This window comes from Onychostoma macrolepis, chromosome 17 (assembly GCF_012432095.1).
Source record: "Onychostoma macrolepis isolate SWU-2019 chromosome 17, ASM1243209v1, whole genome shotgun sequence".
NCBI classification, from domain to species: domain Eukaryota; kingdom Metazoa; phylum Chordata; class Actinopteri; order Cypriniformes; family Cyprinidae; genus Onychostoma; species Onychostoma macrolepis.
The window spans coordinates 31,631,007-31,658,869 of record NC_081171.1 but is presented as its reverse complement, the minus strand read 5'-3'; the positions used below and the strand labels follow the sequence as shown (position 1 = coordinate 31,658,869).

Below are 27,863 nucleotides of genomic sequence, written 5' to 3'. Positions count from 1 at the left end.
AGGTTACAAACAGTATCGCGCTGATTTTACTTCAGATGTCATCAATCACTCGATGAAAGCTTTGAAAGAGAAGCATCGAGCAAATGGAAAGGGAATGTGAACTGCTTGAAGGAGGTGAGAAAAAACTTGCAGAAATATGGGGAAGAAATATTTAAAACGAGCGAGCGGCAAGCAAGAGAAACCAAGACGAAAAAGCTAGCTTTGGAGAGAACAAAGTTTCCTTCAACAGAGCAGAAAAAGGCACCTGAATTTATTATTTCATCTTGGCATTTGACAGTTACTGCAGTGCCATCTTCTTATTCTGAGCGTGTCGTATTTTATTCATAAATCCAGAGGTGGAAGAGATGATGGTCGAGCGGAGGAGAGGGAGACGGACCGCAGAAGTTCTTTGTTTTGGCTGGGTCTGCAGGGCCATGCGTGGCCTGCGAGCGGCGTCGCTCCTGACACGGCTAATGATGTACGGTAATGCGCGCTACGCCGGATGACTGCTGACATGCGGGAGGCCGCCATCAGCTTTCCGAGGAGAGTGTCTGGAATTCTGGGACACGCTGAAGAAAGCGATTCATTAAATGTAAGACAGGTATGACATCCCACTTCAAGGCGGCGGCAGCAGCTCTATGTATGGAGGGGAGGGTTTTTGTGGCCATAGCGGGGAGGAGATGGCAAGTACAAAGGAATGCCTGGCTGTTTTTTGGAGATGACATAAAACTAGGAGGCAGGGAAATGGAGGCAGGAGACTGGAAAATAATGGCTAATGGAGGAATTTAGCCTGAGGCGCTATGCCTGCTTTGCCTACTTCTGTATAACTAGTATATTTATAATTCAAATACATACCTTTAATAATTAACTACCACTGACTATTAAAGGAGAATACAAGATTCGGCGAAGAGACGCGGCTGCATCAAGGAACAAAAGCATGATTCCGTCAGTTCTGCTGGACTGTTGACAGAGACTCGGTAAACCGTCAGCTGAACACGGCTTGATGGATTGGTGCGAATCAAGCTTATTGCATGTGGTCCAATCGACCCATGTGTCCAATCGGTAGTTTGGTTATTTAGGCCTGAGGTTTATTTCAGAGATAAAGAAATCACTTACAGACTGCTGACAGACTCTGATTAAGAAGAGATTTCAGAGGATGCTAACCCTGGAACAACATACAAAACTACCAAATTTTGCTTAATCGCAACGTTTAATTGCAATCGCAAAGTTTAATCGCAACATATAATCATTGCAGTTAATAGTGATCACCGTCTGTTTGATTACGTGTAATTTGTAACTAACTGCATGATTCTTACTGTACATTTCTGCCGTAGTCACCACTAATAACCTACTCCTAAATATAATGTATAAACTTAACATTTTCTGTAAAGCTGCTTTGCAACGATTTGTATTGTGAAAAGCTCTATACAAATAAACATGAATTGAATTGAATTTCACAAACACTCAGAGGTCATCAGACCTCATACTAATATTTGCTATTATATTGGTGGCTTGGCACCTGAAACGACATGAGCTCTCACAGCTATATCAATATATTTAAGAATATGTCTATCACCAAAAGATCATTGGTCAGCTCATCCGTCATAAGCAATCAATTAACCACAAACAGTTTATTAAAAGGCTTCTCAAGTTACACTGTGAATATACAGTAGGTCATTTCTTTCAATTTTGATAAATGCATACAGTATAACATCTGTAATGCTTGTAATAAAATGTTAAAATGGAATAAAAGTAAACATCGCAGGAGATCTGAGCGATTTTCAAGAGACACATTTAAAAAACGATTGATATTATAAATCTGGCACCAGAGTTGAGCTCATAATAAAACATACATTCCTCTTTGAGTTTAATTCAGCGCTGTATACTTTTGTTATAGCGCACTCACGTTAATGTTGTAGAAAAGCCTGTGCTGTTATTGTACTCGCATCAGGAGATTTTTATTCACCTTTAAATGACCCATAAAAGTGTGAAACTAATGAAAGAATATGGTATAAAAAAGAAACATGGCGAGTGTCTGAATAGGACATAATCAGTGGTTTCATTTATTTATTTGCAGCATCTCTTCAAGGGTTTTTATTACAAATCACACAAAACCAATTCATAATGATCTTCTCATAGAAAATGACACATGATGTATCTTCAGAGTTTATCAGAGAAAATGAGCTTGATGCACAAAAATGCATGCAGGTAGTGCTCACTAGACATCATCAATGGTGTTTCTAACTATCATCTGTATTTTCCACAGCAGTTCCACAAACAGAGAGCAACAAAAATGGAAAACATTTGCATATATGTGATAATAAGCTTGATCATTTGGAGGTGCCACATGTCAGGATATTCCTCTTTGATGTTGCTCATACATATTAAAAGTCCTCTGAGACATCAGGACCACTTGTGAATTGTGTCTGCTTAGTACCCTGGTGTATGTGTGTGTGTGTGTGTGTGTGTGTGTGTGTGCATGCTGTTAAATTGCTAATAGACATTTAGTGTACTCGCACAATTATAGTACAGTAATTTACAATTACTTAATAGTAGTATGGGGATTAGGAAGCCTTGTGCTGAGCTGGATATTTTATTAGAGTCGTGCATTTCTGCGTTTTCAATGGTGAGGTCATGCAGTAAACAGAAAGTCTTAATGTTTACATGGTTTGAGAATGACTGAACACTAAATCTTTAATTCTGCTTTACGTTGGCAATGCACAGTTATTGTAAAACCATAATTCCACCATACATAAACACTGAAAAGCATTCTGTCTAAACCTCACGCATCACGTTTGAATGTGTTCACAAACACAATAATCACAGATCTCCACCTGTGCGTCCCATTAGCTGCATTTTTCTCTAGCTGTTACCTGTTTGATAATAAAGAATGGAGTGGTGAATCAACCACAGAAATGAACGGCTTTCTAGTGCCTGCACTCATATCCCATCAGCTCCTGACAGTCTGTCAAGTGTTCAGCCACAGGCCAGAACACAACAAAGACGAGAACAGCCAGAATTCAGCCCAACTCACTTCACCGGGAAACTTTGACAAGTTTTGACGTGTGACTTTTGTCTGTGTAGATTCACATATAGGCCTGTACACACACACACACACACCTATAGATGTGCCTTGTGTGTGTGTGTGTGTGTGTGTGTGTGTGTGCATGATTTGAAATAACCAGTAGCCTTTATTTCATCATTCCCCAATCTACTTTTCTTTTGGCTAATTCTCTCTCTTCCTGTCCATTCTTGAGCTTAAACACAGAGACATTTTACTTCTTTACAGCGCTCAATAATTCATGGGCTGCTCTTTGGCTGTGTGAATATTTACATGTAAAGTATCCCTCGGAGCTGGAGGAGAGGGGCATGTTTATAATGTTAAACACTCAAACGTCCCTCCAGACTGGATTTAGATTCCAACAGTTTTGCACAGCAACTGGGACATTGCATTTTTGCCTCATCATTTAATTTTGACTAAATAAACTACAGTTCCTTGAGATGCAGCTGAGTGAGATTATTCCATTATGCATTTGAGGAAAATGTATGCAATAAAATTTACAAACATTTATTTTTGGTGGAATGTTACATCATAACCCGATCTCATGAATGTGTGTTTGGCACGATTTTCTGGTTACGTACTATTTATGCACAAAAATGGAGTATGGCGTGCATATGATATGCTTTTGGTAGGTTTAGGGGTGTGGGGTAGATGTGTATTATATGTACGCCAAAAAATGCGTATTATATGCACGTCAAACACATGCGTATCATATGCACGCAAAGACAGTTTCTGAGTATAAATAGCACGTAAAATCAAAAAAAAAATCGTGCTATTGGTACGCATTTGAATAATCCAGCTGCTGTAATATGAGCGTAAAAACGTCATCATGCGTACGTATCGATCTTAATAAATCTACACTGAAAATGGTAATTAACCAGTTTTACCGACGTCAAAAAGTACTCTTTAATAACGCTGAATCATCTTAAATACACGAATGTATACCAGCAAAACTAGTTATGTGTTCAGTAAGGCAGAAATAGCATTTTGAGGTAGCAACTGCATGGTTACTTTATCAGTGTAAACAGTATTATAATTAAAGTTCCTCTAAAACTGGCGTTTTTAACCCGACTCTAAATCGATTTTATGGTTGCATTGCACACCGGGAATAGTTGGGCTTTTGTGGGACTGCGGGACCGGAGGGCAGCGGTTCGTACAGAGGCAAACGTTCCCGTTCAGGGCTGCAATGTAAGTGCTGTCACATCCTCGCGGTGTCCCGGTGGCAGGCGTCTCGCCAGCGTCTCCTGTGTAGATCTGGGGCCGCCTGCAAAGGGAACGCTCCTCTTTGATACTTCACTCTGCATTTGTATCACTGGTCCCTGTGTTTGACAGTGTGCGGTAATTACCTGGCTCCCCTGCTTGATCATGTAAACTCTTCCAGAACCAAGGGAAATACAGTCAAATGGGAAGATGTAAGAAAAACAAAACAACAACAAAGATGGCAACGGCATTTATTTGAACACATTGCGAACAGCTATATGGATTTTACACCTTTAATTTGAACAGTGGAGATGGAAAACAATTCTTTTCTTAACATGTCGAGTATTTGTTTAAATAGCGGGAAATCAGGAGTCCTGAGGGGGACCGTGACTCCTGGAGCTGCATAATGAGTGAACCTGTGGAAAGTGGCGGCTTGTTATAGTTTTGTGCATGAACACACGGTATATTTGGAATGCTTGCACAGTAACGAATTACCAAGAAGCCATTAACGATATTATTTTGTCCTCTAGTTAAGAAGCAAATGATTAGCGCTGATGAGTTGTCAGTGACGTAAGTGGGCGTGGCTCGTGTTTCATTACTGTTTTGACACGCAGTCACTAAAACTCTAATCTATGTGCAAGACTTTAACCCCTTGAACCGCTAACCGCATCTCTTCAAAAAAAAAAAAAAAAAAATTAGGCCTAGTAATAATAATAATAATAATAATAATAATAATATATAGCCTATATATATATATATATATATATTGTTTTTTTTTTTTCTAAAATGAAAATGACATAAATACACATACAGGCCTATAACAATTCTCGCCGCATATTAGCCTGTATATTATAATACTAAAAAAAAAAAAAAGCAATGCCCACAAAAGAAAGAAGAAGAAAAAAAAAAAGAAAGAAAGGAAAAAGCAAATCTGATCTAATCAGGGAAGATACTTAAAATATTTGCCATAATGGCTTTCTTCTTGTTGCGGGATATGAGTGTAAATTAAAGGTGTTGGGTGAATTTAATGTAAAGGTGTCAGAGCTTTAAGCCTCTTAAGGCACACGAGACGAGCGACACAAATAACACATTAGCCTATTATCCCAAGATCATTAATAATCGAGCATTGCTTTCTTTTAATATTCTTCTCGTGGACACTGAAAGCTTTTGACATATATAGGTCTATTTCAAGACACATGTCAAAGTAGATATTTTACAACAGTTGATCGGGCGCTGTAATGAGTTTTATTTATGTATTGTTTATTTATTTCGGTTACACTTTATTTTAAGGTGTCCTTGTTACAGAGTAATTATACATTTAAGTACTGAGTAATATTAATTGACTACGTGTATTTACTGTATGGTTAGGGTTTGGTTTAGGGTTACTTGCGTGTAATTATGCATAATTTATTATTATTATAATAGTATCACGTAACGTGTAACAAGGACATCTTAAAATAAAGTGTTACCTATATTTATTTTTTAGTTAATGCTTGTTCGTTTATTAGTGATATTGTATTAAACCAATATAGGCTACTATTTTATTTAGTATTGTAAGGATTATATATCCCCCTTTAAAAAAAAAATCATCGATATCATCAGATATGTTTGCACTTCCAAACTATGGCGAAAATAATTATTAATAGCAATAATAACAAAGCGTAAATGGTTCGTACTCGTTTTGCAGTTGTGTGATACATTTTAATGCATTTATTTTTAGGAAAATAATTATAGATGTGGTTCACCTATCAGTCATGAAAATATATATGTATATTTTACATTTAATATTTATGGATTTAACCCGAGGGAAAACTGGCGAGTGAAGAACAATCGCATAATTCTAAAATGAAATTTATCTAATTGTAGAAGATAGTGTGAAGCACTCAAAAACAACAAAAGACACTTTAAACATCATAACTTGCGAAACAAAAACAAATAAAACATTCACACAAAAATGGCTATGCGCAAACTCTTGGTAGTCTGTTTATTCCCCTCTTCGCAATTGGCCCATGGCAAGCTTTGTTCAAATAAATATTATTTATTTATAACAAATTTCGTTGATATCTGTATTTTTCTCTCTCACGATATCAGTGTTTCTTTATTTTAATTTAGCTCGAGGTTACAGTGGATGCAGTGCGGCGTATCGTTGATCCGGCAGGTGTCGCTAGAGAGCTGCAGACTCCCGTAGAGGACCCACACACACACACACACACACACACACACACACACCGAGAGTCTCACAGTGCCGTGAGAATAATGCCACTGAAGGAAAATAGGCCTTTCACACACAAGAATTTACAGTTACTCACGAAACTTCTACAAACATTGGAGTTGCGCAGCTTTCCTTCAGGGACAGGAGTGACATGTTCCCTGAGGTCAGAGAGAGTTTAAATGGAGCTAAAGCAGTAAACAGAGAAATAATTATCCTAACATAAATATTCACCACAGAACGAGACCTCCACACATATCAGAAATTAAATGATGGAACATTTACAAATAGAGAAGATTAATCTAGAAATGATAATTAACTTTATTTATTTATTTATTATAGTCGAGCAAATATAGGAGCGAACAGCACAAAGCGTGTTTTTCGTTGGGCGCGTATATGTGAACTCTCTCGCTTTGGCGACCTGTTGTTCTGTAGAAATCTGTTTATACGTCGGCTATTAAACAATAATTACAATTTTAGAACAAAACCATTAGAATTAAATAGGATCAAATAGTTACGATGCCCTGAAGCCTTTAATTAACACAATTAAGATTTAGATAAACGTTTTTGTTGCCAGGATAAAGCTGATTACGTAAAGTTATTTCACAAAACTATAGATATGACTCTGAGTGATGGTTAACATTTTGATTATATTTTTATGTTTATTTTATATTATGTTTTTTCTCAAAAATCTTGAAAGGAGATGAGTTTAAAATGGTGAGAGGTAATGTAAAAGTGTTTGCGTTGAAATGGATTCTCAGCCGCAGCTGGGCAGAGACATCGAGAGCTTTAACCCTAAAATGACCTCAATTTGACACCAGCAGATGAAATTTTACCGCCTGTTAATGCCATCTTCTGCCGGAGCCACGGGTCCCCGTTCACAACACGGATTTGAGCTTCTTTTTTTTTTTAAGAATCTTCGCACGAGTTTATTCGCTCGGCAGGTTCTTTTTTAAAACTACTTTTATTTATTTTATTTTATGTATCTTTTTTTTTTTTTTTGAAAGAGGAAGCGGTTATGGTGTTTCAAACATTTTTGAAACCGAAAGCGTGTTTTTCTGTGTCGGTAAAGTTTGTTTTCAGTGAGACCCAGCTAGTAAGACCGCTGGGATCATTCCGGTGATGCAGTGGATTAGCGATCTGAGAAGTAAACCAATGCGCATCATAAAAACATTTGATTTAATCGACCGAAAACGTGAACTAAGAGAGCCTTTTTCTTAAGGTGTTAATTTATTGTAGCCTATGACTTTAGTAGATTCTTACGCATTATTTGTAAAGTAGTAGTTGCTCCAGATGAAATCAAATCTTGTGTGATGGTGTCTCTCTGCGCCGCGGCAGGATCAGTTCTATAAGGATGCGATGGACTTACCGCGTTTCTATAGAAATGGTCCTCATCTTCCTCGCGATGAAGCAGTGGTCAGACAGCGCGCGCTCTGTGTCCACTGCAGTCGCTATTGCACAGTGAACCCTTCACTTCTACTCTCTCCTCGTGGTCTTCCCTCCCCTCTGTCATAAACAGAGCAGTTGTTGCATTTATGAAATCCGTTTTAATTGCTTGCTTCATTAGAACTCGGTTCGTGCGTCTGCGGAGCACTTTATTGACCTTGTTTGTTGAGATCCCGCGCGAGTTCGGCTCCACTAACCCGTGAATTGTTAATTTCAACAACAAAACAAGTCAGGGCGCTCTAAATGTAGACGTTTATGTAAAAAGCGATCGATAGGACGATGATGTCACATGTGCCGCGATGCAGGCTATATGATCATTGATGAGGAGTAGTATTTTAAGGGTCTGTTTGTGGTATTAGGGGCCATCTGTAGCACAATCAATATCATTGCTCCTCCTCTGAAACTTCAGGCCTTCCTAATGATTGATGATCTCGGGGCTCTTTGATAATTGAGCGGCGGGATGCACGGCTCACATTTCAATCTTCAAATGCTATCGGACTAGAGACAGTTTCCAAACATAAACCTCGCTTCTTCTTTTTTTTTTTTTTTTTGTCTTCTCGCGTGTGGAAAAGTTCACTTTATTCTAAAAGGGGCCCGTATGAGTATGCATTTTTTGAACCTTGTTGTGCACAAGAGAAAAAAAAAAAAGAAGGACGTGACACTCGATAGCGGCTGTATCAGTTATGCATTAAGCAAAGTCGGGCTGGAATGACTTTCCTTCGTCCAATAAAGATACTAATAGCGCTGTTTTAAGGTTTGGACGCGTGCCCGACGCGCCGCGACGCCTCTTAGTTCTCAGCGCATGTGAGTGGGATCTGCGGTGCGCTGAGTTGCGTGGCTCCCCCCTCGCGCACTGGACGCTCGCCTCGCGCGCAGGCTTTGGCGTGGAGCTCGCGCAGGACTGGCTGCGCTCAGCGCCACTTCCGGCTTCCGTCATTTCATTCTCCCGCCGATGCGCGCAGCTCAACTCTCTGCGTTCTATAAGCGAGCGAGCGGCCGACCTGCCAACACTCACTGACACTCACTCATCTCAGACCGCGCCAGAGATCGCCGCGCTTTCCACAAACTCTCCTCTTTTCCTTTTTTTACTGTAGTAATAAAACAAGAAAGCGGACCGGAGGCATAAAGGAGACAGGGACTTGTGGGATGAAAACGGGGCTAAAAAGATTCATCCTCTCTTGAACATCATCACCAACCATCATTCATTCATTACCTTGACAACCTCTGGCTTTGATTGACAGCTGGAGTGGCAAAAAGCCATGAGACGCGACAGTTTAGTTACACGCAGGTTGTTGATGGGCCGGCTGTAACCTTCAGTTTGGCGCTTGACTTTTTTTTCTTTCTTTTCTGGGGGGCAAAGAGGAAAAGAAGAATAATTGCAAAACTCTTCCTGATGCCTGCGCTCGTTCTCAGCCGTAGTACTGGAGAATAGGAGGAATTCGCCAAGTTTGCTCGAAAAGGGGATCTTTCGCTACGCATGAGTTTGTGAGCGGACTGGGAAATTAAATCTACGACACAGATCCAGAGGTTTATTGGAGCGCAGGCTGATGGCGCAAAGGGTAGGTTTAAAATCTCCAGCACTCACCTCCACTAATACACTATCTATCACAGGCCTCTCCTTCAGTCTGACGCACTTGGCTGGGAATACTCGCCGCGCGACGCTTTGCTCGCTTCGGGAAGCGCAACTTGACCATGTTTTTGGTAATTACGCGCAAATACGCTGCAAACTTTAACTCCGCGCCAGACTTTTTCTTCTCTTTCCCCTCACGCTAGCAGCTTTGTCTTGTCTTTTTGTGCTCTTTGTGCTGACTCTCCGCTTCTCTTGCAGTACGATGAGTTGGCTCATTACGGCGGCATGGACGGAGTCGGTATGTACGGGGATCCTCACGCGCCTCGGCCGCTGCCGCAGGTCCATCATCTGAATCACGGACCGCCGCTCCACGCCAGCCAGCACTACGGCACACATGCCCCCCATCCCAATGTCATGCCCACCAGCATGGGCTCAGCTGTCAACGACGTGTTAAAGAGGGATAAAGATCAAATTTACGGGTGAGTTGCATACTCATACCGGACCCGTGAACTCCTTTAGTCGGGCTTCTCTTTCCCGTAATAGTTTTTTTTTCTTTCTTTTTTTTCCCCCCTGAAACTTTAAGTAGTTGTTTTTTTTTTGTTGGTTTTTTTTTTTTTTGTACGGCGTTTGTACAAGCGTTGCACTTTGTTTTGCGCATTAATTTGTGTGCATTTTTATTTTTATTTGCTTGACAAATTGGCGTGCAAACTTCAACTTCACGCTAAAAATAATTTGACGATAAACGGGAGAGTGCTGCTTTAATTCCTCTTCAGTTCCAAATCACTGCAGCCCAAAACAAAGTTACGAAACCCGATTCTCGTCGAGTGTAAAATGCGTTTGATTTCTAAGTCATTTCTGAACTGTAGTATTTGGAATTTCTGCTTTGTTTCGGGACTCGTTGTTTTCGTCAGTTGATCTGAAGGTTAGCGTGTCGCTGTTGTTTCTGCAGTCATCCTCTGTTTCCTCTGCTGGCTCTGGTCTTTGAGAAGTGTGAGCTGGCCACATGCACTCCCCGCGAGCCTGGGGTTGCTGGAGGAGACGTGTGCTCCTCAGACTCCTTCAACGAGGACATCGCTGTCTTCGCCAAACAGGTCTCTCACGACTCTCACATCTAACACCTCGAGCCTTTCCAGGCGCATTTAAAGCATTAAAACAAAGACAAAAATAATCGATCCTTTTTCATTTAAGACCGCTAATTATATTTCCATGAATGCACTTGGATGTTGTAAGTAGCTACATTAAGCGAATGTTTTTCTACTTTAACCAGATTAGCGACGATTGCATTTGAATGCTTTTTTGAAATTTAATTAACGACTGAATTGCTGCACATATCTTCATCGATTGCTATTAACTCTCATTCTGGTATGTTTTAGGTCCGCGCAGAAAAACCTTTATTTTCTTCAAATCCAGAATTGGATAATTTGGTAAGATAACACTTCAGCACTGATTGTCTTCAGAATAGCCGCGCACTTTACTTCTCTGAAATGAGTCTGACTCGTTTTTCGAGACTTTTTTTCTTCTTCTTCTTCTTTTTTTTTTTTTTTTGCATTGGATCTGGAGATAGTGACAGTAAATACGAGGGGGTCTGAAGGGTGACAGGGCTGTTTGAAGTGAGCAGGAGAGCCGCTCACAGCGGTGTGGAGTGGGGGGTATTAGTCTGAAATAAGTCACTCATTATAGGGCTGATATCACCATCAACCCCCTTAAACACTTCACACTGGCCAATCATTCCACCTGCAATTTGTACATATAAAAAATAATTGCTTTTTATTTCTCAAACACATTATTGAATTATTTATTTTCTCTTCTATTGGAATAGGAGGTTTTTGTTCAATGCAAAATAATGTAACGAATATTAAAATGAAATTGCAAAGAAGACACACAGCTAACGAAGTCCGTTTCTCTTTACAGATGATACAAGCCATACAAGTATTACGGTTTCATCTTTTGGAGTTAGAAAAGGTAATATTTTATTAATTTGTATTGATTTAATTTTAGAAATAATTTGGATGTATTTACTTCTCGTCACCAATTTGGGATTTATTTTGGTTAATTCTTTTAATTAATAATTCAGGTTTTGCATTACTTGGTGTAATAAAAATGTGTGTATATATATATATATATATATATATATATATATATATATATGTGTGTGTGTGTTATCTGACAAAATGACTCCGAACATAATTTGATATTAAAACCATGTTATTTAATTTATTTCCACGTTCCGTAGATACTGGTTTAAACGGAATGTGGCATAGAAATATTCTGATTTATTACACATGAAGAAATATTTTCACGGACAACTTATAGTTTCTGCGGAATGGCGATGTTCGTCTCTAGCGTTTATTTTTGTCGATTAACTTGTTGCATTGGTCTCCAGAGAATAATGGGCAACGCTACAATTTCTCTATTGTTTCCCTGCCTTTGCTCATAATGGCCTTTAATTGTGCTTCTTTCTGGAGCGGCTGTTGACAGAGCTTTTATTTTCTCTGCTCAAAGGTGCACGAACTCTGCGACAATTTCTGCCATCGGTACATCAGTTGTTTGAAAGGAAAAATGCCCATAGATTTAGTGATTGATGAACGGGATGGCAGCTCAAAATCAGACCACGAGGACATCTCGGGATCTTCAACTAACTTAGCCGATCATGTAAGTAACAGGATGGTTTCATTGTTTCTGTCTGCTCTGGATATTATATGTAGCAAGCATACCATAAAATAGTAACGTGAATAATCCAAATGGCTGATAATAGAAGATGAGATGTTCTTAATTCAGATTGAACGGTAAAATGGACTCTTGGCTGAAAGTTTCATGCGATTTTTCTGAACTTGTGGCTTGTGAGCAAACACGGTGTGTGTGTGTGTGTGTGTGTGTGTGGAATTATCTCTTTTTTATTTAGTGCTGGTAGCTGACGTAGAGCTGTTATTTTGTGTTCTGCATTTTAGTATGTGTGTATCTTGCGATGTTGCAATTTCGCATTGCACAAGACTGCTTTAAAACAAAATAATAATTGAGACGGATATGTGATGGCGTTATAACCTATTTTATGTGTGCCTCAGTATCATGCGAGCATGCACACTATTTTGTTTAAAGCATTGGAGAGTCAAGTTTATAATGTGCTTCTCTATAGTTTGCCAGGATGATGATGTTGTTAATGTGTTTAATTGTCTCTTATTGATTTTTGCTGTGGTTTGAGTCCGGTTTACAGGCCCGACGCTCCATTATAGTGAATTCAATGGCGACTCTTACATTTAAATGACAGCGGCTGTGTTTAAACGTGTTGATTTCGGTGTTGTAAATGAAATGTTGGGGGAAAGAAAGTTTTCCGCGTCGTGTAGATCACATCAAGCGTCCTGCAGTGAGTCGAGGAGCGCTATATATGGAGTTCACAGCAGCAGATCAAGCAGAATTAAAGTTCATCACAAACTATAGGCTACTGCATTGTGAATCGACTGAATTGATCGATTAAAAACCGGGAAACATTCAAACAAATTTCTATATACTTAACAACTCACTGGTAGTGTAAAATATGTGTTTGCTATTGGGTTAGCTAATTTTGATAATGACAAAATGAGAAATGTCAGTTCGGTTCATCATTAGACTGGACTTCTGAACACTGACCGCGAGTCGAAATTGCATTTAGTATTCTGTGGATTCAGATCCCCTTTACGCGGTTTGTAGCCTAAGATTTCCATCGGGTTATCATTTAAAACATGGTGGTATCTTATGCATGTTGCATCGCCATTAGCCCACCTTACACGATCAACGCTGCAGATGTGTCTGATAGGATGATTTAATAGCGCTTTAGCGAAGGAATATTTTAATTTTTTGTTTGCTGTGTTTTATAAATATCTAAATATGTCTGAGCATTAGTTTGAATGTGCAGCAGAGTACTTTGTGTGTGTGTGTGTTTTGAGGTCCAAACCTCATATTTGCATAGTGTGCATGTGCGGCTGTGTGTGTTAATGAGAATAAATGATCGCAGGCCTGTTGCTGCTCCACAAACTGAGAAACGCACAGCTTCATAAGCGACACACTGGCCTGATGTCCAGCTCAGCACAAAACACAAAGCAGATAACTGCTCCGATTATATTACAAATCTAAATTACGAGCTTTAGGTTTGTTCATTTCATTTGGATCTTGCATTTTGTTATATGGTGTTTCTAGCCTTTTTCTATTCGAGGACAGCAGTTTGATAGTTGGATATGCAAATTTATTTAGGTTGTACCTATCTCATCCTTTTTTTCTGCTTTGATATGCATTTTTAATATATTTTGCCTGGGGCTACATCATTTGGTGAAAGTTGCTTTGCTGGCGATGAAGGACATGCCTTGTGTTCTCTCTCTCTCTCTCTCTCTCTTTACCTGCTGTAGGCTGTGAATATAGGCACTTTTATTTACTATTGAACGCTACATTGTCTTTGAGTGTGGTTTATAGTGCTGTCAGAGTATACAAGGCCTTTGTCAGGATGCCATTATATTTTTGATTTGCCTCCTGTTACTGTCTAGCCTCTCAAAAACATTCATCCTTTAGTTATTAAAAATTAAGATTAGAAATTAATCAAAGTATCCATGTTATTCAACACAGCTGTACAATAGAGATTTGCACAATTAATTTATTATTATTTTTTAAATAATTGATATGACATCTGCCTTCTCTGTTGGCTTTGTCTAGTGAATAATCTGAATAATTGAATAATTTGAAATTTGTTTTTGTAAATTCTGTCATAGTTGCACATTTAAAAAAATAAAAATAGGTGCAGCTTGTAATTTGTTGACAGTGTTTTTGACATTGCCTCAGTGTCATCATTTTGATTTGGCTGTGCCGTTATGAAATATTGTGACATGTGCCTTTGGCACCCACATGCCTTCTAATTGTTTGTGGCTGTCAGTAGTTTTTATGTTGATAATATATAAGTAATCTAAGTCACATACAGAAATATATAAGACACTAAAGTCATTTTTTTAACAGAAATATCTTCTGTGAGTATGCTGTAGTGATCTCTCTCAAATATATTATGGCCAGTCGCATGCAATAAGCTTAGACACCAGTTTTCTTTTTTTAAATGTTTCTTTTTCTTTTTTAATTTAAGTGGTGATTTGTCGTGATAGCCTGTTTACACGAGCACAGCTCACAGGTCGTCTAGTTCATTCATACTGATCATGAAGCAGCACTGATCTGATCTGTGTGATCTGGGTTTGACTGCTCTCGTCTGGACACACACTCACTTGTTGCTGTGCTTCAGTAGCAAGTGTGTGTTTGGGGTTTATTCTCTTCACAATGATTTGGATTGGTTTTCCAGTTTAATAAATATATAGAGTTCAGAACAGGAACTTACTACATGCAGAAAGTATAAATTGGTATCCTGCAGTCATTAACTATTTCAACCCATAAAAATGTATTTCATTGGTGTAAATTGATGTATGTAGGTGGATTTGGAGATGTTAAATAATATTTAAAATGAGATGATACCATTTTTTTTTTTCAGTGTGTTTCAAGTGCTTTCAAGTGAGGTGTGTTTTTGCCATTCTGTGTCGAATAGAAGAGCATTCAGTCGCGTCTCTTAAAATGCTCGACTGTCAATTACTCGAGCTCAGCGAAGGCTCCTTTCTCATTCTTGTCAGATAATTGGCAGTTTCGCTTTGAATAGTCATTCTGAGATGCTTCAGACCGTCCCTTTAACATGTTTTGGGAGCGCTGGTGTAATTACATGTTAAATGCAACAGAGCTGCATGTGTGTGGATCTGACGCGCAGGAGGCACGCCGAAAGGTCAGGGGCCAAAGATGCACTCACTTGTGTCATTTTTACGCGTTCGCAGCCATTCCCGATCCGACATACATTTTTCTGAAAGTGCGTGGTGTCTAGTGACGACTGTGAATGAATGTTGAGCGGAGCTCTTTGACGGACAGGCCAGGTGCGGGTCAGCGGCGGATCGTCCGCTCTCCTTCCGCCATTGTCTCAGACTTTTATATTAAATACATCGTGCACTATCGAGTCCGTGACCCCGTGCAACCGGCCCCCGGAGACACGGCGACCCTCTGTCTTACTCTGTATCTGCTCTATTGTGCCTGCGCTGTGTTTGCGGCCTGGTAATGGCGCTCTTTAACACAATTAGAGCAGAGCACACAGCGGCTGCGTTTGACTCCTAATTATCCGCAGCGATGGGGAATAGTCACATGCTCGCCGCTTTCTTTCCTGGGTGGGGTGGAGGCTCTCTCAGCCGTTTGGGTCACACGATGTCTCTCACTCGCTTTCTTTACAGCTTGTTTGAACTTTAATGGACTCTTGGGAGCCCTGACAACTGTTTTGTTGTGATGTGAGGCCTGAGAGAGAGAGAGAGGGGCGGCTGCATTATTCATAAGTGGGAAAAGGGCTGTTGCTTTTTTGCTGCCGAGTGGCGTGAGGAAACTGGATATCAGCTGCAAAACTCTGGGAAGCTCGCATGGATGTGTGCTGGGGAAACATGTAGCCGTCAGCACAAACGGACTTGTGGCCGTGTTCGAGTGGAGCTACAGGAGCGCGTGTGTGTTTTTAGGCCTGTCTTGCGGCGGTGGGCGTCTCGGCTAGGAAACAGAACCCAGTCATTTTCATGGCTTGGAACAACACGAGCTTGCTCTCGGCGTACAAAGCTTCAGCTGAGCTGCATTACACAGACGGCTGTTTTTCCTTCCACTCTTCTCTAAAGACGTGCTGTGAATGTTCTGACGGAGCCAACGTCATTTTCGCTGCGGTCATACGAAACAATTACATGAACAACAGCTGATATTCATCTCAGAAAAACATGGCAGAATCCACACACAGTTTGGGAAATGTTATTAAAAATGGCAGAAATCATATACCCTCCGAGATCTTTTGGAATAAAATAGTTTGATGTAATATGAAAACATAATTCTGATGAATTCCAGCAGCTCAAGTGTATTTTCAACAAGATCCCTGATCATCTGCGTCTGATCTGAACAGTTTGAGCAGCACAGATTGTTTGTGATGCTGCTTCACACCAAGAACAATAACTATAACTATTACGATAATTATGTTAGTGTCCACACTAATGAACGATATTTTTCTGTTTATTGTAAGTGGCACTGCAGTTTTGTCGTCTGCTGCTTTAAATGCTCAGTATTTTTAAATTCAGATGGATTCTGATTGGCTGTTAGTGTTTTAGTCTTTCATCAGCTGGGGGAAAAAAGCATTCTGATTGTGTTTCCAATGATAATCGTTAACGTTATAGTTGTGGTGTGGACTTTCCTGTTCTCATGGAATTATAATGGAAGGATAATTAAAGCTTTACAGTTATCATTAAACTTAACATCCTTGGTGTGAACAGGCCTTTATTGAAGGCTAGTGTAGATAGAACTAGATTGAGAGTAACCATTATGACTTGTTTCATATGCAAAGACTGGACTAGCATAATACTAAATCATTTACAATAATATCATTTATTATAATTATAGTTTATATTAAATAAAGTAACAATGTTATGTCTGTGGTAGAGCTTTCTGAGTGTGATTGTGTCTGTAGACTGTGTGGATTGACTCGGTTCTAGTGTAGTGAACTAACAGCATTAACAGCAGACATGCACCACTGAGACTCATAAGAACACTTAAGTCTGTGTGTGTGTGTGTTGCTGCACATACTCGATTGCTCTCAGATTAAGACTTGAGCTTTGTCTCTAATGAGCTTACAGCAAATGCTCGCTGTCTTTCTGCAGATATTTGTGTCTCTGGTGTGTGTGTGTGAGTTTAATGTGTTTGTTTGGACGGGACTCTGTTGCATCAGACGCACACTTCACACTCGTGAGTGACAGACAACATGCAGTTGTTACCTTAAGGAGCTATTTCTGACTGATTTGACGTGTAAAAATGAATTTTGCTGGTATAAATTCATTTAGGTTGATTCGGTGAAGTTAAATAATATTTTTGACTTCAATAAAAATATCATTGTTGCCATTTTTAGGTTAGAGATTTTCACAGTGTACATGCAGGTGACTCACTGAGTGTGTGAGGCGGGATTGTAAAGTCTTTTTCTCGCTGGAGTGGCAAAGGAAATTCCTCCTCTTGCTCATCTATGTGTAACACAGATAAAGCTCTTCCTGTACAGTACAAATCCTGTTTCCCCGCGGCCCGATCAGACCCTGAGAAACCTCAGGAAGGGTGAGGAGGAGATGCCCTCTTACTCATGACAAACCGGCCCAGCGCTGTGTGTGTGTTTCAGATTAGATACTGTGTTTGCTGTTTGTGACAGTGGAAATGATGAATTGCTGCTCAAAACACAGACGTTTAAGTTGAGTGTTAGAATTTAGCAAAGTTTTTGTCATTCCAAATTTGTCTGACCTTCTTTCTTCTGAGGAACACAACAGAACATGTCATGCAGAATGTCCAAGTTGCTCAATGTAAAAATGACAAAAGCATCATAACAGCCATGCATATGACTTATGCACTATATTTAAAACCTTCTAAAGTTATGTTCTGCTTTGCATGAGGAACAGACAAATACTTCATTCCCTGACAACCTTTCTTGACAACTGTGGTTTCATTCAGACATTCTGTTTGTGTTTCAAAGAAGAAAGTTAACATGAAGGTGAATAAATTATAAAAAGTGTTAATGTCGTTGTTTTTGTTGCATTAAGGATGCTGATGTGGTTATGACACTGTTGGACAGCTTGTATTGTGTTGTTTATATCATTGCAAAATGTATACTATATGATCACACAACTCTATACATAAAGTCAGATACAGAATTATATGCAGTTTTATCTGTGTACACACAGCATGCTCACATAAAACAATATATATGGTATAACAACAAATCTCAAGGGCATGATTGTTAATATTGTTGCAAAATGTAACTATTTGTGACCCTGGAGCAGAAAAGCAGTCATAAGCAGCACAGGTATATTTGTAGCAATAGCCAACAATACATTGTATGGGTCAAATTTATCTATTTCTATTTATGCCAAAAAATCATTAGGATATTAAGATCATGTTCCATGAAGATATTTTATAAATTTCTTACCGTAAATATATCAAAACTTCATTTTTGATTAGTAATATGCATTGCTAAGAACTTAATTTAAACAACTTTAAAGGTGATTTTCTCAATATTTCGATTTTTTTGCACCCTCAGATTCCAGATTTTCAAATAGTTGTATCTCAGCCAAATATTGTCCGATCATAACAAACCATACATCAATGGAAAGATTATTTATTCAGCTTTCAGGTGATGCATGAATCTAAAAAAAATGGACCCTTATGACTGGTTTTGTGGTCCAGGGTCACATATGATGACAAGGCATGAAGCGATTATAAACATTAACTGATGTTCAGTAAAGCTGCTTTGATATAATGAGTATCATGAAATGTGTGATACAAATAACATTTACTTGGTGTTTAGATGTGCATCTGAGTCTTTAAGATGGTGAAGGGTTTGTTGATCCAGCTCATTCATGAGTCCTCTCTTTCTCTTTGTGCTGTGGATGGGGAATGTGCATGGATGGATCCGCTCTGACCGTCTCCAGAACCCAGCGTCCTGGAGAGATCACGATGACGCTACGTCCACGCACTCGGCCGGCACGCCAGGACCCTCCAGCGGAGGACACGCGTCACAGAGCGGAGACAACAGCAGCGAACAAGGTGAGTCCTGTGATCTACCTGTACTTTCATCATGCTACTGAACCATATCAGATATGACGTAAACACTGTTTCCTGCACATGCATCCCTGACAGTGTGTGTGTGTGTGTGTGTGTGTAACCTCAATTAGGATAGTAAAACCTCACGTCAGCTACACTGTATAATACCGTAGCACAGTCCCCATGAGGAAAACAGATTAATAAAGTTTTAATTAAAATATAAAGCTGTAAAATGTTTTCTTTGAGGGGTAGAGTTGAGGCCCATTCACACCAAGAACAATAACTATAATGATAGCTATATTTGCATACACATCAATGTACAATAACATTTTATTTATTCTAAGCTTTCTGCAGCTTTATTTCCTGTCAATGTTTTTTAGCATTCGTTAGCTAGAAAAAAAATTGTTTTGAAAGTGATTCCAATGAAATCATCCTCCTGTGTCATTATCGTTATCGTTGTGGTGTGGATTCACTATTCTCTTAAGTTAAGTCAAGTCACCATTATTTATATAGCACTTTTTACAATGCAGACTGTGTCAAAGCAGCTTCACAGTATTAAACAGGGAAATAGTGTGTTGATATAGTGTTCCGTTCTCCTCTGTCCAGACCAAACCAGCAGTTTAATTCTAGGCTGCAGCAAAGTCAGATTGCGCAGAGGACTCATCTGGTTCCTGTGAGCTCTTAGAGTAAAAGTGGTTATTAAAACTTTATAGTTATCACTGTAGTTATCATTCTTGGTGTGAACAGGCCCTTCAGGGTTAGACGATAAAAAATATCATTAGATCAGTATAAAAATTGTATAGCCTACTAATGATATAGCAATATATAATATATAATAGAAATATAATATAGTGTATGATCCATTGTGCAGCTGTGTGTGATGAAGCAGAGGAGAGTGTTATTGATCACGCTGAAGTCATAAGTACCAGTGAGCTGTTCTCCTCGCTGCAGTTATCGACTCTCTCACACTGGATCCAGTAACGGCTGGTCGATATGGGCTAACACACTTACGGTACGGCACGCAGAACTGCCTCGAAGCGATCCGGTCAAGCCCTGGCCCAAACCAAACAGAGAGTGAGACCGGACAGAGAGACAGGACAGAGAGAGAGAGACAGTAGATAGGACAGAGAGAGATTTACTGAACTTAGTCATACTGAGAAAATACCCTTCATACATGGAGAAGATGACAACACAGCTGCACTAGCTGCAAATTTTGTGTTAGCCATTCACAATGTTAGGTGTTAAACAGGTTAAATCTAAACTGACTCTCTTTATCTGTTAATTTATTTAGATGCAATTTTTTTTTTAATGTATATATATGTATGTATGTATATGTCCTGAGGAGGCAGAGACATGGTGCTGTGGTGCAGTAATGCAGCCGTCCTGCAGCGCTCTGTGACCTTTCACCCCGGCCAGCAGAACAGACGCCTCATTTCTCACATTCTTTCAATTATGTTCACGCTTGAAGCGCTCGCTCACTCTCAGCACCCACTGCACACACACACATGAGACAGGACAAGCGTGAGTTCCTAAAAGAAAGATTTTGGGACAGTTCTGAAAAGTGTGTGAGAGACACAGACAGGTAACAAGCTTTCTGGACTCTGTATTCTTGTGCTGGTTTGAACATATGCTTACACAACATCGTTCTAATATAAATGTGAGTGTGTGATTGTCTGTACTTCTGAGGGTCAAATGCTTTGAAATGTCCTCTCAGATGTAGTGCATTGAGGACATTTGAAGAGCTGCTCACTGTTTGAAGACTCATAGATTCGTCCAGTTTCCTTCTGTTTTATCTGATAAATGTTTTCTAAATTCACAATAACATTTAAAACATTAATTGTGAAAAAATGTATTGCGATTCATCAGTTTGATCAGTGTATTAGTCTGTTTGTAATAACATAAATTGTAATAAGAAACATTAGCTGAAATAAAATAAAATACATATTTATATAAAAAGTATTTTATTTCAGCTAATTCCCAAGGCAACATTTCTCAGTTTTTTTAGTTTAAGTGGAAGTACTAAAATTATTAGTTTTAAAACTAAAACTTTATAACATTTTTAAAAAGCAAAAACTAATAAAAATCGTTAAATGTGGTCATACTGCCCAGCCCTAAAACTGGCTCTATGCACTCGGTCATTATACACACAAAATCATGATTTTCTGTAAAGCTGCTTTGAAACCATGTGTATTGTGAAAAGCGCTATACAAATACACTTGACTTGACTTAATATCAGTCATTACAGAAGGAGCCGTCCGTCTCGGTTTGTGTGCAATCACTGCTAACTGACGACAGCAGTGTGTCTGTCCAGTGTTAATGAGTTAATGAAGCCATCAGACCATCGTATATCTTCACACACGCGAGTGTGTTCAGTGACATCAGGTCAAACACACTCTTTCTGTTCAACATCAGTTCACTGTGCTGGAAGCGGCTGAGAGATTTCATTTCACTGGCTTCAATGAGCGGGAATCTTCTGCCCTTTTCCAGAGCAGTTTTTTAGGAAAGTGAAATATTAGTTGTGCCCCTCAGGCACTGAGACCTTCCACACACACACACACACACACAGACGTGAGGTTGGGAGTTTTGTGTGTCGAGTTTTTGTGGCAGGTCTGACCTCAGACTTTTTCCTCTTCAGACATTATTCTTTTCTATAATGTTAAAGTTTATACCATAGACAGAAAGACAAAAAAAAAAAAGTAAAAGTTCAGACACACACAGACAGAATTTCACTAGGACCCTCGTTGTGTGTTTCTTGCACATATGTGTGTGTAAAAAAGTATTTTTTTTTAAATCTGCTGGATCTCTAGATCAGCTCTTATTAAACTCAGTTCTGACCCACGAACTGTCTTGCTTCACAGACAGACTGATGGAAAGCAGGGATATCTCATGGGTTGTTTTGAGGCAGACCTGTGTCTGTGTCTGCAGGTTTCTTTGCAATATAAATATTGATCTTTAATAGTTTCTGTGCTTTAAAAGCTTTAAAGTTATCCATGTCATGTTAGAAAACATCAACAACAATCACATCTTTCCTATTTAGCATGCTTGATCGTGAGAAGCGTTGGATCTGTGAAACAGCCGTTGATGTTCATGACCTCCGGACCCCTGGTCCCCGCAGGACAGTCACATCTGTATCATCTGTATTGCAGCACAGTGTGACCGCAGATGGACGTGGTCATGATTAAACACTGCTGGTGATAGTTGCAGACAAATATCAAGCACAGCTTCAGACAGAAGAGAAATGAGATTAATGAAAGCAAGGGAATACCTTACATGCCTGCTCAATTCTAGCAGCTTTATTTGCACTGCACTGGCCCTTTAAACGATGCCGCTGCTGTGCTGAGTGTTTTTTTGGGCTCTTGTTTTAGCACGCTGTGCCCGAGGGGGTCAGCCAAGAAGTCACCCTTAAGAGGTGATAATCCCATCACACTAGTCTCCAGAGCTGTTTTCCCCGGATGGCATGAGCGGTTCTGTTCTCATGAGAGTCTGACCCGTGTTTCTGTGCCGGCGAGGGGGTTACTGAGGCCAGCGCTGTCTAAAGCAGTGTTTCTCAACCGGTGGGTTGTAACCCAAAAATGAGTCTCAGGTCTGTTCTGATGGGTCCCAGACAGTAGGAATAACACAATTATAGACAAACATAATATACTGTAAATAATCATGCATTCTGTAGTTAGAATAGCAAAACAAACGGAGGAGAAAACACTTCTGGGTTACACTTTATTTTAAGGTTTCTTTGTTACATTGTAATTATACATTTAAGTACTGAGTAATATTAATTAACTACATGTACTTACTATATGGTTAGGGTTTGGCTTAAGGTTACTTCCATGTAATTAATAGCAATTATAACTGTTGATCAGACTCTACAGACACAAATGTTTTCTGTGCGTGTCGACGGTAGAAAACATCAGACAGATGAACATAGACAGATTGTGTGACACCGTTGTCCTGAAAAACCATCAAGAAAACTACACAAGGTCAAACAAAATACAACCCAGACAATAAATACAGATTAAAACTAAAAGCCAGTTTTAAGTTAATACTTACTATTGTGGTATAACATTTTACGTCATATTATTGGCTTCATACATTTTGCATAAATTCCAATGCTCGTTCGTAAGAATGTTTTTGTCTGTATGTTGGCTCTCATTGTTGAGAAGCACTCCTGTGAGACCTTCACTGCCAGGCCCACCTGCTCATTTTGCCTATTGAAGGTGTACTTATTTCGGCATTAACCTCTTCTCCTCCATTATATTGTGTTTGTCCAACGGGCCCTAATCCCACCCGCCTCCTCCCTCCAAACACAGAGAGTGCTCGTGAAGGGCTTGCGCTCGGCGGTGTGGTCTCTGAAGCGCGTCACAGCGCCGATGCCCTACAGGTATCTCTCGAACGAGTGGGTGGATGAGAAAGAGATGCTGCCTTCCCAAGCACCGCTAACGTATTTATGCAAATCTTTTTGGGCATTATTGCAGATAAGCTCATTTTATAGTCTGATTTCCGCTCCCTCGTGTGCCATAATGAGTCGTCGAGCACGGGGGAGCGTGTTGGGGAAGAGCGCCAGTCCGTCCGTCTGTCCGTCCGCGCGCAGAGCGCACCGTCCTGACGTTCCGTTTGAGGAGACAGGGATGGAGGGGTTTGACGCCGGTTAGTGCTATTAGCTCTCGTTATTGGAGGCAGCCGCCTAATAATTTCTAATTACCCTAAGGAGGTATTAGGAGTGTTAGTCAGCAAGGATAATTTCTTATTTGCACGCCTGGAGCGGTGAGCTCTCTAGAAGAACGGAGGCTAATGTGCAACAAAACAAATCAACGTGCCACGCAGGGCTGCGGGCTTCAGGGAGGAGGCCGAGATAACGCTCATTATGCATCATGATAATTCATTTAGAATGTTATCAATTTCTGAATAGAGGCCCGTACACGCACACACAAACACACATAAACCATTAAAAAAGGATGAGGAAATGAGGCTGCTGTTCAAACACTGCCTCCTGGTCTGTTCAGGTAGCTCCAATTACACACTTCCCATGTTTTAAGGCTGTTGAATGCTAAAATCTCCCTTTCCTCTGATCTTAAAATGTATTTCATAGTGAAACATGAAATAAAATGTAAGGCAGGATTTTATTCGTCTGCAATTGAGTGGGTGTTTCGTATAAGAGTTTGTGGCAAATTGTGGAGGACTCAGTTGTGAAACTTAACTGATCTGGGTGTTTGTTTGGTGTTTTTTCTTTGTGCGCTGGTGAATCGTTCGCAATCATTCCAGAAGCATGAATTAAGAAACTAGAGTTAATTTGATTTCCTCACTCCTGAGATGCATGTTCCCATGAGGCCCGTTTTTGGTTCCATTTGGTTTTAATTGCAGCGGCACGGCAATGCTCATCTTTCTCCTGGTGAAGTTATTCTGTCCACTGTTTCCCTCTTTTTCTTCTTGAAAGCATCTTTCCTCATCCCTTCAGAACTAGAATGACTTAATCTCTTGAAACAATTGGAGGAAGTTCAAGGAGAGACCGTTTAGATGTCTGAAATGTAATACCAAACAATGGCATCTCGCGATAGCAACCGATTTTCCACATTCGACATCCTCCAGTGGAAAAGCTTTACTAGTCATGAGGGAAAACACAAGTGTAGACAAAGCACAAAACCAAACAAGACAAAAAAAACATGTTGTGTTTAGCGGTGTTGCGGGGTCAGGCCTGCATTGTGTGTTTCTCGCTGGGCCGCGGTCCTCAGACAACCGACTGTCTGCGGGAGACATCTGCGAATCCGACCCGCCGACCCTCAGAAGCGCTCTGAAGTGAGGGAATGCTGCCTTTAGCCCTCACACGGCCCGCAGGACAAACTCCAGCGCTATTAAGAAACAGAGAGAGAGAGAGAACAAGAGGGAGACAGGCAGAGCCTGCCGAAGCGCGTCAGAACGGTTTTGTTTCTTCCTCAAAGGCCTCGCGGTCTGCGTTCCTCAGATGCCCATGAGATCATTTTCCTTCTTTATGAGTAAAGAGCAGCTCGGTGCTGGAGAGGTTACGCTGGCCTGATGAGGAGCCGCTGGTCACAGCACCTGCTGTTGGGTGGGCCGGCGTCCAAGCGCATCGTTGCGCGCTAAATGAGTCGCGTTCCCCGCAGTTCTGGAGGCGGCGGCTGCGGCTAGAACGACCTTTGGCTGGAGATCTTTGGCGTCTCGTCTCGGTTCGTCTCGTGCTCCGTCGGGCTGCTTACGCCTCGCTTGGGTCGCCGGGTCAGAGCGCGGTCCGCTTCCACCCAATTCGCCTCTTTCCATGCAACACGTGCATTACACCGAAGAGAAGCTGTTGTTTCTCTCTCTTTCTCGCCGCCTTTGATTTTTCTGATGGTTGAAGTCGTTGCCTCCACTCGGGAGCTTTAGGGGAACGGCTGCATCTGCTGTTGAGATTTTACAGGAAGAGAAAATTGAAAAATCAATAAAAAGCCAAAAAAGAGTGAGACAGAAAAAAATACACAGAGGGCGAAAAGCAAAGCAGATAACAGCTTTGAAGAAGCAGACAGACATAAAGCAGCTCGTAGATTTGAGACGTGTTTTTGGACTAATTCAGGGGTGCGATGAATTAATTTAAACACCGTACGCCACATGCATATACCACACCCGCGCCAGGCAACCGTTTTCCATCTTTGTTTTATAAGGACCGATGGAGGACTCAAGCGATGAACGTTAGAAACCCCACGGACGCTGGAGTGGCTGTAATCTGAACCTGCTGCTGGGAAACATTGGTTAGGAATGAGAATCATCTTGCTTCAAATGCAGTGCGGCTGTGCCTCTCCAGTGAGTATATGTAAGGTGCATTCAGCTCAGCCGGGCCACTTTTTTGGCATTAAGATGAAATTCACCTGACTGCACCCTGCCCAAATGAAATGAGTCTCTGAGTTTATCTAAAATACAAGAGACAGTCTCTTAGAAAACGAGATAGAAAACTCATCACCGACTGATTAACACAAGTCTCTCTCTCTCCATTAATGCAGTTCTGCTGATTATTTTTACATTTGTGGAAGAGTGCTTGAACACTGAGAATGACTGTGGGAAGGACAGCGGGCCGTGGTTATTGACTTGTAAAAGAGCGGGTAGAAGTGTCTGGATAAGACGTGAGCTTCTCCTGCTCTTGTAAAGCGGTATCTGATTTCTCTGCTAGTTGGGTCCCCAGAGGGGCCGCTGGGCTGATGGGAGCTCACAGCTGCTGCAGAGAAGAACGCACACGTGAACTCTGGAGGTGTTCCCAACGGTGAACAGCGTCTCTGAACTACAGGAGGATGCTCGTGTTTGTGCGTGTCGACATATCGTGATACATTTGCTCGCTTAGTCTGGATAGATAATAACATGAATAAGATCATGCAGATTTTTTTCAATCGCACTCCAGTTTTGGAGTTAGGCCGTGTATCGTACCAAGGGCGATAGTTGGCGATACTCAGCCCTAGACAGCGGAACAGCAGCACTGGACAGCTGCAGCCAACAGAACGCTGACTAATTCATGAGTGCAAACTGCACATGTGCGTGCGAGAGAGAATCAGAGGAAGTTTTCATTGACTCTGCGATGAGGCAGCCGAGGCCCATGGGGGGGGCTCTTCTCAGTTTGAACTTCATCAGGGGCTGTGCTTAATCAATACGCTATCGGAAAAAGAATTAATTACCAAAGCAGAATAAAACAGCTGCATTTTAAACGGAGGCTTCATCAATGCTTTAATCTCCTGCTTTCAGCTCAGGTGCCCTGAGGAATCGCTCTGACCGCGTGTAATGAGGAACTCAGGGACTTTACGCCCCACACACCCCTTTTTCTCTCTCACACACACATCTGCCTTCCTAAACTGTATCTCCATCTGCGCAGAACCCCTCCGCCGCATTCCCTTCCCACCAAATTCCAGTCTTCCCAGGGATGAGGAAGGGTATTAATGTGGAAATCTCTGCTGTAGGGCCGCTGGAGAGAGGCATGCATTCCTAAAGTGAAAAGGACTGAACTGTCGCCCATCCGTGGTCCGCCCCATCACTGACACCCCTACCTCACCCTTGAGCACTCCTCCAAACTGCATTTCAAGTAGGGTTGAGAAGGGGTTATGGGTGATGAATTGGGTTTTTAGTGAGCTCATTAGGAAGCCAAACAGAGTCGAGACGCAGCGGAACGGAGTGGGGCCGCGGTGCAGCAATCAGTTCTGCTTGCTTTGTTCTGTGCCTCCAGGACATTTGTGAGTGAAAGTTCAGGGCAGACGGCTGATGAGAGGGGCCTGCTGAATGGAGCCCACGATCTGATGGTTGACTTGTTGGTGTAGAACCTTTTATTCTTTGGCCTCTTCGTGTCTCGTGGCCTAACGACCCTCGAAAGCCCATCGCTGATGCCCGGCTCTGTGTGTAATAACTCCAAGGTGTCTGCCGGGTCTGTGTTAGTCTGAAGTGCAATTGAGGGTGGAGAATCTCCATAAATGCAGGTTTGGTGTGGTGATGTGTAGAATCGGATCCTCCACAATCTTCATAGTGGTTTGGGGCAGGACTTCGATCCCCTCTCTTTAGGTGAATGAAGTCGAGTCCAGCACAGCTTTGTTTCAGTCTTTCCCTCTGCTCGTGTGGTTTATAATATCACGTTCACAGGCCATAGAAATCCTGTTTTGGTGAAAATTGATGTAATTTGCTGTAGTAATTATCTTAGTAATTAACTCTCTAATGACTGCGGTGTGAAAGTGCTGCGGCTCCTCCAGTGGCTCTCATGTGCGCAGTCATTATTGCTTTCCGCCGTAATACAAGTGTGTGCTGATACTGACTGG

At 40.9% G+C, this 27,863-nt stretch overlaps 1 protein-coding gene across 5 annotated transcripts in view; it reads left to right on the top strand.

Annotated features, from left to right (window-relative positions):
* Window positions 1-8,439: 8,439 nt before the first annotated feature.
* meis2a (Meis homeobox 2a) overlaps window positions 8,440-27,863 on the top strand; it is a 67,274-nt gene continuing 47,850 nt past the window's right edge. For 2 of the 5 annotated variants that reach the window (XM_058748731.1, XM_058748728.1), the window contains exons 1-7: window positions 8,449-9,454; window positions 9,724-9,944; window positions 10,415-10,556; window positions 10,839-10,889; window positions 11,377-11,427; window positions 11,968-12,117; window positions 18,984-19,098. In XM_058748731.1, the coding sequence (XP_058604714.1) occupies window positions 9,443-9,454; window positions 9,724-9,944; window positions 10,415-10,556; window positions 10,839-10,889; window positions 11,377-11,427; window positions 11,968-12,117; window positions 18,984-19,098 (742 nt within the window). In that variant the 5' untranslated portion in view covers window positions 8,449-9,442. Of the gene's footprint in view, window positions 9,455-9,482; window positions 9,597-9,723; window positions 9,945-10,414; window positions 10,557-10,838; window positions 10,890-11,376; window positions 11,428-11,967; window positions 12,118-18,983; window positions 19,099-27,863 lie in introns of those variants that run through there. The other 3 variants (XM_058748729.1, XM_058748732.1, XM_058748730.1) reach the window with 3 other exon arrangements.